This window comes from Cicer arietinum, chromosome 4 (genome assembly GCF_000331145.2).
Source record: "Cicer arietinum cultivar CDC Frontier isolate Library 1 chromosome 4, Cicar.CDCFrontier_v2.0, whole genome shotgun sequence".
NCBI classification, from domain to species: domain Eukaryota; kingdom Viridiplantae; phylum Streptophyta; class Magnoliopsida; order Fabales; family Fabaceae; genus Cicer; species Cicer arietinum.
Window position 1 is genome coordinate 42,308,697 of NC_021163.2, and position 14,768 is coordinate 42,323,464.

At 32.5% G+C, this 14,768-nt stretch overlaps 1 protein-coding gene across 1 annotated transcript; it reads right to left on the minus strand.

Annotated features, from left to right (window-relative positions):
- Window positions 1-3,224: 3,224 nt before the first annotated feature.
- On the minus strand, window positions 3,225-3,875 carry LOC140920067 (uncharacterized). The gene is made up of 2 exons (XM_073367380.1): window positions 3,488-3,875; window positions 3,225-3,381 (listed from the first exon to the last, which is right to left on the minus strand). The coding sequence occupies exons 1-2, from the start codon at window positions 3,853-3,855 to the stop codon at window positions 3,225-3,227; spliced, it is 525 nt and encodes a 174-aa protein (XP_073223481.1). The 5' UTR covers window positions 3,856-3,875.
- Between the last annotated feature and the right edge of the window lie 10,893 nt (window positions 3,876-14,768).

The window sequence follows — 14,768 nt, forward strand, 5'->3', positions numbered from 1 at the left end:
GTTATTGATAAGTTTTGTTTTATCTATTATTTATGATATTGATAAGTTTTGTTTTATCTAATATTTATCGATCTATTTTTGTAAAAGCACGGGTAATGGGTATGGATACATGCACTTAAGTATCCAAAATGTAAGGGTACGAGTATTAAAGTTGATACCCACGAGGGCACGTGCATGAGTATGAGTATTTTTTTAAATTGCGGGTTTGGGAACGGGTACTATATTACCCTAACCAAACCCTAACCTTTGTCATCCCTATTGTTTACTGATAGATTTATGCAACACAAAATAATCGTTCTTGTTAAGTTTTTAATAAAACTGTTCTAGTAGCCAAAACCTTCTTGAAAAAAAAAAAAATCTCAAATATTTCATTACCGCACACGCTTCAGAATTGTTCACCAAAATCGATTTTCAACCTATCTTTGTGTAACCCTCCTTTCCCAAACTCTATCATTCTCGTGCAAAACAATCTTTGTGTAACCCTCTCTTCTCTCTCTCTCTCTCTCTCTCAAGAACCCTCTCATCTCTGATGTCGCTTGACCTAAATGAAAAAGGGAAAAACATCGATTAGGGTTTCTGTATTGATTACAATTTTCTCATGACTTCCCCCATTTTTCTCGCAACTCTGCATTGATTACGATTTCTGTATCGCTCAACCTCTGCATCGATTAGGGTTTTGGTATGTATTTTCATCTTTGCTATGTTATCGCTCAACCTTTGCATCGATTAGGGTTTTTGCTTTTGCATTTCTCTAAAAGTAACTCTATAATCATCTTCAAATGATTGATTCTAGTATAGCTTTTTATGCTATTTCATGTTTCCTATTTCTTAATCTATGATATTTTGTAGATTCTAAAATATGAAAAGAGAAATTCATCTCTCTAATCTTAGATACATTTTGAAAAACATGAAGCTTCAAAGATGGATATATAGTTATTTGCATTGATTGTTCATATAACTTGAAATATTGGTTGTTTATTTAAATCTCTTTGCACTATTTTAATTAGTGAGAAGAACCATCATAGTTAGAGCATTAGTATCTTTAATGTGCACATGAAGTGTTTGCAATGTTCTAAGTAATTATTAGTATTTACACTCGAGTTAACAAAGGTACTTTATTATGCATGACTTATATGGAATTTCATTGCTAAGTATAAGTGTTTGCATAAATTTTTCTTATTTATTCCACCAATTCTATACTATTGTTGTCTTCTCTGTTAAGCAACTCATTAAATTAATTAGTTAAATTGAATTTAATTAAATCTTTGCATCATGGTACATTAGATGTAATTGTAAGGGGGTTATTAATGGGAGGAAGAAGTAGAACTATATGATAGTTAGCCTTCTCTTGGTTTTGTCTGCTAGTTGGTAGTTATTAGTTTGTTAAAATGTTCAATTATTTCTCACTTTGTTTTTTGTTTGATGATGAGTTTTCTACCTATGTTTACTTGGACAAATACTTAATTTCACTTACTCTTTCACCCTTGTTTTTTTTTTCTTCACTTTTCTTAAGGTTGTTAGTTTTTTTTTTTTCTTTCACTTTTTTGTTTATTTTAGGCTACTGGATGTGGCAAATAGAATGCATATATCTCAGACATGTTGATGGATGTAAATGTTTAAATAATATTTCTTGCATTAATTTTATCAGTGGACAATGTTTAATTAACGTGACTAGTGAAAATAAAGTTGGGAATATGTTTTATCGTCACTTGGTCAAAGCTTTCAATTTGGAGCTGGAATTTTACTGCATGTATATTCTTTTCTACATTCATCATTTTTATGAAAATTTAGTCTATGGTTTATACAATTCACTTTGATCATTTATTTAATATCATATATAAATAATACATGTTAAAGATTAATGACTATATGCATAGTTTTTTTTTCCCGAAACTGATGATAATACGGGTGGCGTGTAAAAAAATTTCCGTTTTCTACTTTGTTCTTTTTCTGCTAAATTAATTTATTTGAATTTTTTTATCTGTGACAATAACCGAATGATTAAGTCCATACTCAAAATTATTTGTCATTATATCTTTGATTAAGTCCATACACAAAGTTTGTAAAACACGTTGCAATTTGTGAGGGCCTTTGCAGCCACAAAATCCCTCCTTTGTGAGGGTTTAGGCCGCCACAAAGTACCATCAAGATTAAAAAATAAATATTATGTGAGGACTTAGGCCGCCACAAAATATTACGTATATTAAAAAATTAATTTTTCAAATTTAACATTAATATTGTATTATAATATTATATATAATAAATTAATATAAATATAAATTTAAAATTTAAATTAAAATTATAATTAAATTTAAATTAAATTTAAAATATAATATCATTATAAATTAAGTTTAATATATAATAAACTAATCTGAATATAATTAAAAATTTAAATTAAATTTAAAATAAAATATTTAAATTATAATTATAATTAAAGATTAATTTAAATTACAAATAAAATCCGCTGCACTGGACCAGCTCGCTGAGCAGGAGGAAGAGTAGCTTGATGATCATCCCATTCTTTCATGATTTGTTGAAGTTGTTCCTATATTAAAAATAAAAAAATAAAATAGTTAATAATTAATATATAATAATTTATAGGTCTAATTAATATATAACAATTAATATATAATAATTACCTGAATATTTTTTGATAATTCATCAGTATACTCATTTGTTTCAGGATTAACATGAAGATAGCGATGTATCTCAGCCTGAGTGACCTCCCTTCCAAGTTGCTTTTCCTAAAATATTAAATTAATGTCAAGTTTATAAGTTGGTGAAATGTGATGATTAATTGAATATAAATTAATAGATATATATTATAAATAATAATAAATTACCATATAATATTTAATTTCTCCAGCAGACATGGAACCTCCCTTATGAGTACTGGTACCCCTCTCAGATGCTCTATTAGTCTTTGCTTTTTCTCTCTTCTGTTTGTAAGCATCTGTGTTCCATTTCCTCCACAAAGCAGTCCAAACATTTTCACCAATCCAATTAGGCCGTTTTTCCTCCCCCTTATTACGTGCGTAAGCCAACATAGATGAGAGACGCTTTGAAAAGCGATGGTCAAATGAAGCCAAAACTGCGGCATCATGCTCTCTTTTCCAAGTGCATTTGGTCTGTTGTTTGTTGAAATTTAAAAAATATTAAAAATATAATTAGTAATTCAGTAAATTAATCAAATGTATAAATAAATAGTAATTAAATAAATTAATCTAATGACTTACTTTGAAACAATGTAAAAACTGATCAACTTCCCTAATTTGAGGTGTCTTATCCTCTTTTATCTCACCCCAAGACAACCATGGTTTTTTATATTTCTCTTGTATGACTTCAGCAATTGCCTTTGCAGATGATTTAAAAGGAAGATATCTTCAAAGTTTATATGCAAATTAAATATAAAAATAAATTAATAAAATTAATAATGTATTTACATTGCAATAATAATGAAATATTTAATCAATCATAGTTTACATACCCATCTCCTTCTGGAATGATGACAATGCGGTTGTAGCAATCAACACATCCGGGATCCATTATTTCGTCTAAGGTATAAGGCTCTACTGGGACCTCCGGATATAGAGGAATAGCTCCACCACTAGTACCAATGGACGGCATCGGCATGAGAGATGGGTCATTAACAACACGTTTAGCAACTTTTTTCTTACCACGTGATGTTTTGGATATTCCTCGTATTGCCGCCGTTCCTGTTCCTCCCGATCCATCCGAACCTCCTGATCCTCCTGCAGATCCTCCTACTCCCGACACTGAAGCCATGTCTATATATATATATATCCATATCCATACATATATATAATATAATATATGTGTGTATACAATTAACATAAGATTAATTAATAATGAAGTATACATAAATAAATTATAACACTGACATAAATAAAGAAATATATATAAAATATAAAAATATATAGGCTTAATTGCAGTTTTGGTCCCCCTATTTTAGCTGAATCGCGAAAGTAGTCCCCTCATTTTGTTTCTCCCCGGTTTTGGTCCCTCAAACAGAATTTTGGTCCAAAATATGATGAAATTTCAATTTTTAAAGTCGTACTACACCATTTATGATCATATATTTCAGGTACAATTGTTGCAAATGAGATCTTGAGGCATGGTGTGACTTAAATAAATCCAAAAAAAATGAAATTTCATCAAATTTTGAACCAAAATTCTGTTTGGAGGACCAAAACTGGGGAGAAACAAAATGGGGGGATCACTTTCGAGATTCAGCAAAAATAAGGGGACCAAAATTGCAATTAATCCAAATATATATATAAGGTGTCGTTCATTTCAATTACAATATATAATATTATAGATATAGAAACACACATATATATATAATTAATTAATTGTCTTCGTCTTCGTCTTCGTCATCATCGTCGTCGTCATTTGATGAGTGAATTAAGTCATTGCCTTCATCATTCTCTAATTCATCTATTTCTTGTTCATCAACTTCTTCTCCAATGTGTGACTCATGACAAAGTTGACTAATAGTCTCATCTCCAATCACATGATCCAAATTTGACATTTCATCCATTTGAAATGCAACTTCTTCATTTTGACCTGCTTCAACTTCTTCGATTCCACTCGTTGGTCTTGTTTTGATTGCAACACACCAACCTTGTTTGCTTCTGACAGTTGATGGATAAGGAACATAATACACTTGTCTTACATTATGGGCCAGGGCAAATGGATCAAACCGTGGATATTTTTTGCTCATACGAATGTCTACAGTATTGGATATCAAATTTATTTTAGTTCCTCTGCTAGATTGGATCAAACCACTTACAGTAAAACAACACCACTTTTTTCGCATAATCTAGGAACGTGTAGTCAATTTCGTAAATATGCTCAATTATGCCATAGAAATCTTCTACTACACCACTATCAGAGACACTTTTCATACAAACTCCACTATTAATTGTTTCTTTTCCTTCAGTCCAAGATTCAGTGTGAAATTTGTATCCATTGACGTAATAGGTGTGCCATTCTTTGAAACTTCTACTACACTATATATATATAATGCGTAATTAATTGTCTTCGTCTTCGTCATCGTCATCATCGTTGTCATCATTTGATGAGTGAATTAAGTCATTGCCTTCAGCATTCTCTAATTCATCTATTTCTTGTTCATCAACTTCTTCTCCAATGTGTGACTCATGACAAAGTTGACTAATAGTCTCATCTCCAATCACATGATCCAAATTTGACATTTCATCCATTTGAAATGCAACTTCTTCATTTTGACCTGCTTCAACTTCTTCGATTCCACTCGTTGGTCTTGTTTTGATTGCAGCACACCAACCTTGTTTGCTTCTGACAGTTGATGGATAAGGAACATAATAGACTTGTCTTACATTATGGGCCAGGGCAAATGGATCAAACCGTGGATATTTTTTGCTCATACGAATGTCTACAGTATTGGATATCAAATTTATTTTAGTTCCTCTGCTAGATGGATCAAACCACTTACAGTAAAACAACACCACTTTTTTCGCATAATCTAGGAACGTGTAGTCAATTTCGTAAATATGCTCAATTATGCCATAGAAATCTTCTACTACACCACTATCAGAGACACTTTTCATACAAACTCCACTATTAATTGTTTCTTTTCCTTCAGTCCAAGATTCAGTGTGAAATTTGTATCCATTGACGTAATAGGTGTGCCATTCTTTGAAACTTCTACTCGGGCCCATAGATAAGTGCCTTAAGTGGATGTTGATAGGAGTTTGTTCTTCGAGATGCACTTGTTGTTGAAACCATAATGGGAAATTTGAATGTATATCATCAGATGATTGTCCCGTATTTAAAAATGCCCTGATCGATGACCATATATATGGTGAATATCAATTTAATCATATAATTAAATATAATTAATATGAAGAGGAATTTGAAACGTACTCAATGTATGGTTTAACTTCAGTGCAGTTAATCAAAATGTGAACATGTGCCACATTAAATACTTTGTCGCTTGGCCAGAAAATCAGAAAATCCCTACCAGCATGATGACCAGACAAGCACAAAACAGATAAAGCATGTGGATGACGTATAACACTATCAGTAACGTTTCTTCTGTTAACTGGTGACAACGTTTCGTTGTTGAAATAATGAGAACAAAAGTGTGTTGTTTCACGGTGTAGGTAAGATGAACAAATTGAGCCCTCAACTCTAGCTTTGTTTTTCACCAACCGTTTTGAATAACCCATGAACCTATAATATACAAAGACATGTACAATAAGCTCCATGTATATATAAGTTCAAGTATATTGAAAATCAAGTATATGTATATATATATATCACCTTTCAAATGGATACATCCATCTATACTGAACTGGTCCACCAAGCCTAGCTTCACTTGCAAGATGCACTGAGAGATGCTCCATGGAATCAAAAAACCCAGGAGGAAATACTTTCTCCAACTTACATAGAATGATCGGAATGTCATTTTCCATCTTGATGAGATCTTTATCAATGAGTGTTGAAGAACACAAATTCTTGAAATATTGACTCACTTCAATAAGTGGGTTCAATACATGTGTCAGTAAAGCACTAAAGGCAATAGGAAGTAAACACTCTAAAAATATATGACAATCATGACTTTTCATCCCATGCATCCTCCCATTTTCCACATCAGCACATCTTGCCAAATTAGAACAATAATCGTCAGGCGTCTTCAGCTCTTTGATCCAACGATAAACAGATTTGGCTTCATCAGTAGATAAAGTGTAATTCGCACGAGATTTTAGGGTCTTTCCGTTTTGTTCCACCAACAACAAATCTGGTCGTCTGCAATATATACCTATGTCTTTTCTGACTTTTTCATTATCTTTTGTTTTCCCTTTCACATTCATTACAGTATTAAATATGTTGTCAAAGAAATTTTTCTCAATATGCATAACATCGAGATTATGACTCAAAAGATTATCTTTCCAATACGGTAGATCCCAAAAAATACATCTTTTTGTCCAATTGTGCCATTGTCCATAACCTTGTGGTTTACAGGCCACACCATTAACAACATGTACCTTTGGCATATCTTTTACTTTATTCCAAACTTGTTCTGATGTCAACTTAAGCGGGGGTCCTAGACTTTCTGCATAGCCCTTCATAAATGCAGCTTTGTTCCTTCTAAATGCATGATCAGCAGGTAAAAACCTACGATGCGAGTCAAACCACGATGCTTTCCCGCCAAATTTTAAAGTAAATGCTTTTGTATCTTCCATACAAATAGGACAAGCTAATTTACCATGGGTGCCCCATCCTGACAACATCCCATAAGCGGGGAAATCATTAATGGTCCACATCAATGCAGCTCTCATCATAAAATTTTCTCTCCGAGCAATATCATATGTCAAGACACCATTCCCCAACCTCTTCAAATCGTCAATCAAAGGTTGTAAAAAAATATCAATACCAGTTGTAGGATTAGAAGGACCTGGTATCACAGCAGCTAAGAACATATAAGGTTTAGACGTACACATATTAGGAGGAAGATTGTAAGGAGTAACAATAACCAGCCAACAAGAATAAGGAGTAGACGGTGCTTGTATGTAAGGCGTAAATCCATCTGAGGATAATCCAAGTCTTACATTGCGTGGATCTGACGCAAAATCAGGATGCATTTGATCAAAGTGTTTCCATGCCTGACCATCAGACGGATGTCGCAACTCGCCTGAATTTCTTCTATTCTCATAATGCCACGTCATATTTCCTGCAGTTTGTATTGATGCAAACAATCTCTGCAATCTTGATACAATAGGTAGGTAAAACATTGCTTTCCTTGGAATTGATTTTCCCCTACTTACCCTTGAGTTATTCCTTTGGTGATATCTTGGTTGATGATAAAACTTACATTCAACTAAGTTGGCATCATTTATACCAAATTCATTGTCATAATACAACATGCAACCTTTAACACAACAATCAATCCTCTTGACACCTAATTCTAACTTTGACACTAACTGTTTAGCATCATAATAACATTGCGGCAAACCATCTCTAACAGGTGTGGCGTCTAGCATAATTTTAGTCATCAAATCTAAAGTTAAATCAGGAACATGAAATTGAGACTTTAGACCTAATAGTCTAATACACATAGATAACTTTGAGTTTGGAGATCCTTCAAACAACGGTTTATTTGTCTCTTTCAAAAGACCATAAAATCTCTGTCCATCGGTATCGTCATATTGATCTTCATTGAATGACAAATTAACCCCAACAGCATCTGAGATCATATCATTCATCGCCTCAAAGTGTTGATAGTTATAATAATCTATACCTAACATGGTAGTACTACTTGAAGGACCTGTGTTATAATTCTCCATAGATGTACTAGTATTAGGCGCCGCTGGAGACTCTTCTCCATGATTAGTCCAAATCCAGTAGTTAGGCATAAATCCATCTGCATACAAATGCACTCTTATTTCATCTTCACTTTTAAACCGTCTACATCGACATAAACAACATGGACATCTCATTCCCCCTTCATCTTGGACAATTTGTTGCACTCTCGCAAAATTCAGAAAGTCTTCAACCTTGTTAGCAAAACGTTGTTTAAGACCCTTTCTTCCAGGAAAATTCCTATCGTACATCCAACTACGGTATAAATCCATATATATATATATATATTTATATATGTGTATATATATATATATATTTATATATGTGTATATATATATATATATTTATATATGTGTATATATATGTATATATATATATATCGATGTTTTATATATTAATTGCTTTATTTTTCAAAAGCATTATATATAAATTTTGACATATTTATATGTCAATTAGGGGAGCATGCATCTGCACACAATATAATATATTATTACCAATACAATAAATATATATAAACCGAAATAAAATTATATATATATATCAATACAATATAATATATTATTATCAATACAATACAATAATATATAATATATTATTATCAATATAATATATATATCAATACAATAAATTATATATATCAATACAATAAATATATATAAACCTATATAAAATTTTAAATGATGTTTTTTTAAAAATCAAGACTAATAATCAAGACTTATTTATAACAAAAAATAATAATATCATCAATTTTAATAATGTTTTTTTAAATAATATATGTAAACAACATCATTCCTATTTTTTTTTAAATAAATCTATAATAACACACACACACACACACACATATATATATTACTAATCTATATTTTAAAAATAATATATATATTTACTAATCTAAATTTAAAATATATAAAATACTAACTTGATGTCGGGTAGCGTCTGACTTGAAGCTTTCACGTACGGAGCTTACAAGTCTTCGAAGTAATTAACAACCACTATAAAAAAAAAAATTCAATAATATTAATTACATAAATCAAATCAAAAAATAAAATTAAAAAACTACATATATAATATATTATAAAATTACCAAAATTGAATCAAGCTTGATGAATATTTTTTGTAGAGGGAAGGTGGAGAGAATAGTTAGAAGGAGGTTTTAGAGAGAAGTTAGAAGTGAAAAAATGAAAGATGAGTGGAGTAATATATATAGGATTGGGTTGGTCTTTTGTGGCGGCCAAAGCAGCCACAATAAGCAACGGCTATGTGACATTTGTGGCGGCCAAAATGGTCAAAAACACATGAATTTGTGACGGCCTGCACGGCCACAACAGGCAACGGTCATTTGGGCATTTGTGGCGGCCTTCGCCGCCACAAAATGTAACGAATATGTGAATTTGTGACGACCTGGGCGGCCAGAAAATCAGTTTCACCTTTATTCCTTTGTGGCGGCCTTTGCAGCCACAAAAGGTAACGATCATAGGCGTTTGTGGCGGCCTATACAACCACAAATTGACATGTCATTTCAGGCTTTTGTGACGGACTTGACCCTCACAAATTTTAGACTTTGTGGCTGCAAAAGCCCTCACAAAAATCTTAAAAAATTAGGTGGAATTTGTGGCTGCTTAAGCCCTCACAAAATCACAACGTTGTGATTTTGTGAGGGCTTAGGTAGCCACAAATTCCACCTAAATTTTTAATAATTTGTGAGGGCTTTTTCAGCCACAAATAAAAACCAATTTCAATTTTTGTATTTGTGAGGGCTTTTTCGGTCACTAATTTGTGAGGGTTTTTTTCGGCCACAAAATATTTATAAAGTTGGCCACAAAATAGTGTTTTTCTTGTAGTGTATTAATTCATCACTATATACGTATCATTTTTTGCTTTCCTTTTTCAGATTGGATTTTGTAAAGACTTCGATAGAAGCTTCCAGAAAAGATTTGAATTAACTATTGATTTATAAGGTGCTTTGCATGGAACAAGATTTGAAAGGTATATTACATAACCTTCTTGAACTACAATTTTTCTCATGATGATATAATATTATATACCCTCATTAAACTACAATTTTCAAATTGTTGTTTGTTTTTTATGTTCACACGTGATGACATAATATAGTTATCGAACACCATGCTAATAGTAATATATTAATAGTTTACTCAATCTATGTCATGTTATAAGAAAAAATCAAATTAGAAGGGTTATTTTCAAAAAAATTGTAAAAAGTTTATAAATAATAAAAGGATTTTGGGAGGAGATGATGATAAATTATCTATTGTCAAATCTTTGATAAAAAATTGGATAGCATAAGGGCCTCTTTGGGTGCATCTAGATTTTGATCGAACATGTACTAACATCCCTTTGAAATGATTTGTCATATATGGTAGTCTCCTCATAAACTTGATGGACAATGAATGGACAAAATTGGCTAGAGAGAGTAAAAAGTATCATAACGGTGTCGATTTTTTTCTAGATTACACAGACACCAAAGGCAAACCTCGTGGAAAAGAGATTATCTGTCCATATGTTGAATGTTACAACACCAATTGGTTCACAAGGAAGATAGTATGAAATCATTTAATAGCATTAGAATTTCAAAAAGGATATGATGTTTGGGTTCGCCATGGTGAAGAAAGAGAAAAACCCAATGATCTTAATGATGATCATGTGAATGATGAAGAGGATCAAATTGATGATATTGATGAACTACTTTTTGAAAAATTTAGAGATGTTACGCAATAAGAATGTGAATTTAACGAAGGCCTTAACAAAGATGCAAAAAAAATTTATAATCTAGTCGAAGAAGCCAAACAAGAGTTATATCCGGGTTGCAGAAACTTCTCAAAACTGTCGTTCACCATTCGTCTATATTTATTGAAGTGTTTGTATGGTTGGAGCAATGAATCATTCAATGCTCTCTTAGAATTGTTGAAAGAAGTTATGCCTTCATTGAGCATCCCTGATACGTTTAATATAACTAAAGGCATGATAAGGGACTTGGGGATCGATTATAAAAGATCGATGCTTGCCCTAATGATTGCATGATATATTCAATAGATTACGAGAATGAAACATCTTGCCGTGTTTGCGGTGCTCCACACTAGAAGGAAAATGCTGAAGGAAACCATCAAGTTGGAATAAATAACGAATCTTATAAAGTTTCGGCTAAATTTTAAGACATTTTCCCTTAATTCCTAGACTTCAAAGGTTGTTTATGTGTTCAAAGACGACTAGCTCATTAAGGTGGCATTAAGAAGAGCATTTGAAATATGGGGAGTTGAGGCATCCTACAGATGGAGAAGCATGGAAAGAATTTGATAAATGTTATCCAGACTTTGCTTTAGACTCATGTAATATAAGACTTGGATTGTCAAGCGATGAATTTAATCCTTTTAGAACCATGAATGTGTCTCATAGTACTTGGCATGTGTTATTAATACCATATAACTTTCCACCTTGGTGTTGCATGAAGGCTGGGTATTCTATGTTGTCTTTGTTAATACTTGGACCACAGTCGCCCGAGAATAATATTGATGTGTATCTTCAACCTTTGATTAAAGAGTTAAAGGTGTTATGGGATTTGGTAGTAGAAACATATGAGGCATCGCTAAAGCAAATATTTCAAATGCGTGCAACTCTCTTGTGGACTATTAGTGACTTTCATGGGTATGCTATGTTAAGTGGGTGGAGTACAAAAGGGAAACATGCATGTCCTTGTTGCAATTATAACACTAATTCAACCTATTTGAAGCATAGTCGAAAGATATGTTATATGGGTCATCGTGCTTTTTTGACTATGGATCGTAAATATAGATCAAATGCAAGTGATTTCGATGGGAGCATAGAAAATAGCCCACCGCCAGAATTGGTAAACGAGGAAGATATATTGGATTTGTTAGAAGGCTTTAACAATGCATTTGGTAAGATGCAAAAGAAATGTAATGATGGTCCATGGAAGAAAAAATCAATTTTTTTAGTTGCCATATTGGAAGCACAATATTTTACCCCATAATCTTGATGTAATGCACATAGAGAAAATCATATTTGATAATATAATTGGAACTTTGTTGGATATCCCAGGAAAGACAAAAGATCATGAAGAAGCCCGTTTAGATTTACATGACATGGGCATTAGAAAGAAACTTCACCTTAAAAAGGTATATCAAGGTAAAAAGATAGTGCTTGCAAAAGCATGTTTTTCTATGACTTCAAAGGAAAAGACTACTTTTTGTTATGTACTAAAAAAAGAAAAAATACTTGATGGATGTGCTTTAAACCTTTTAAAATATGTTCAACTTGCTGAAAGAAAAGTTAGTGGATACAAGAGTCATGATGCACATTTCATGTTGCATTACTTGCTTCAAGTAGCTGCGAGAAGTGCAATGTCTAACCAGGTTGCTCACCCTTTAATCTGCCTTTGTTCCTTTTTTTCGTTGTTTATGTCATAAGGTGATTGAGGTGAAATATTTGGATATCTTGCAAACTAAGATTGTAGAAACACTTTGCCAATCGGAGACAATTTTTTCCCGAGTTTCTTTGATATAATGGTTCATTTGCCGATACATTTGGTTAATGGGGTAAGATTGATAGGGCCTGTTCAATTTAGGTGATGTACTTTATAGAAAGATATCTACGAAAGTTGAAGAGTTATGTTCGTAATAAAATTCGTCCTAAGGGTTCTATTAATGAAGATTAGTTGGTTAAAGAATTTTGAACATTTTGATCGCGATACTTGAATAGTGGTGTAGAGACAAGGTTTAGTAGAATGACACGGAATAGTGATACATGTGATCTGGGTCATCCTATTGGAGGAAAGAAAAAAGGCGAAACAATTTCTTTGGATTGCAAGTCTAGGAGTCAAGCTCATCATTACATTTTATTCAATTGTGAAGATGTCCAATGTTATATAAGGTAAATAAATAGACTTGTATTTGTAGGTTTTTAACACATTAAAGAATTGTTTTACAATTAATGTAACAATGTACTTTTATTTGTAGTGAGCATGAAAATGAAGATGTAAATGTGAATAAAAGAAAGAGGTGAAGCAAAGCACAAAGTCAAGGGTTAGATTTTGTCGAATGGTTTAAGAAGCATGCCTTGTTAAGAGATGTATCTTGTAACGCCCCGACTTTCAAAGTGAGGGTGTATTTTTTTTTTCAAAAGAAATTAAACTGAAACAGAGAAATAAACAAGAAAATGCATTTGGATAAATAATTGAGTCATTATAATTTGCAAGCAACGGAAAAGTTTCTCCAAATATAAATCCAAAGCATTTACACAACAACAAATGGTACATGAGACCCATTCAAATAAGATGTCAAACTGACAATATTAGTATAAGTACAGTTTTCCAAATCAAAATACTCCAACCCAAAAAGTAGGACGTCTAGTCCCTATACATCAACCTAATCTGATCATCCTACCAAAAACTATACACCCTGAGTGATCTCCACGCGCCCCGTGAGATCCTCCTAACGTAGCTGCAGTCAAGCGTTCCCATCTCCATTCCCGTCCGTAGGGTACGAACCGGTAGGATCGTCCTGACTCTCATCTGAGGGCAAAGCCCAGATTTCCACAATAATTGTAAAGGGTCACCAACCGAAAATAACAGATAACACATAACATTTAAGTTTTAAATGCACAAAATAACCTTTCAACTAAGCATGCACCTTAAAAGGATTTTCCATATGCTAAAAGTTCATATAATGCTTACCAATTAACAATGAACTCAAAATGAAGTTCTCAAACCATCAAGTAATACATAACTGACCAAAGCATCGATAAATCAATTGAGCAATCGATTATCTAACTCAAAATAAGGACTTTTGCTGAGCCAATCGATTGCCAAATCGATTTGGTCAGTTCTGCTGAGTTTCTGCATGACCAAATCGATTTCTAAGTCGATTTTGTCAGTTCTGATGAGTCCCTGGGTTGCCAAATCGATTTCCAAATCGATTTTGGCAGTTTTGCTGAGTTCCTGCCTCTCTGCCAATCGATTTCCAAATCGATTTCTTAAAAGATTTTGAAAGACATATTTATACAATCGATTGGCAAATCGATTAGGTTAAAATAGTGAACTTCCTGCAACTCATCCAATCGATTGGGAAATCGATTTCCCTGCTTATTCTTCCAAAAATACTTAAACTAATTCAATATCATTCATACACAATTCCACATCTTAACACTTAGCAATGATAACGCAATCGCTACAACATCATTAGTTTCGAAATAGTATTGCAAGCAAACATGTTATCACCAAATTCCAAAACATAACACTTAACACTTATAACACAATTACTACAACATCATGGGTTTCGAAATGGTATTGCAATCAAACATGTTATCACCAAATTCCAAAACATAACACTTAACACTTATAACACAATTACTACAACATCATGAGTTTC

What these genes read in the sequence shown, in the direction of transcription:
- LOC140920067 (XM_073367380.1), bottom strand. Translation starts at nt 3,855, where the DNA reads ATGTTAATTGTATACACACATATATTATATTATATATATGTATGGATA. An exon ending in ATCATTCCAGAAGGAGATGG is followed by an intron (nt 3,382 to 3,487) that starts GTATGTAAACTA and finishes TAAACTTTGAAG; the next exon opens with ATATCTTCCTTTTAAATCAT.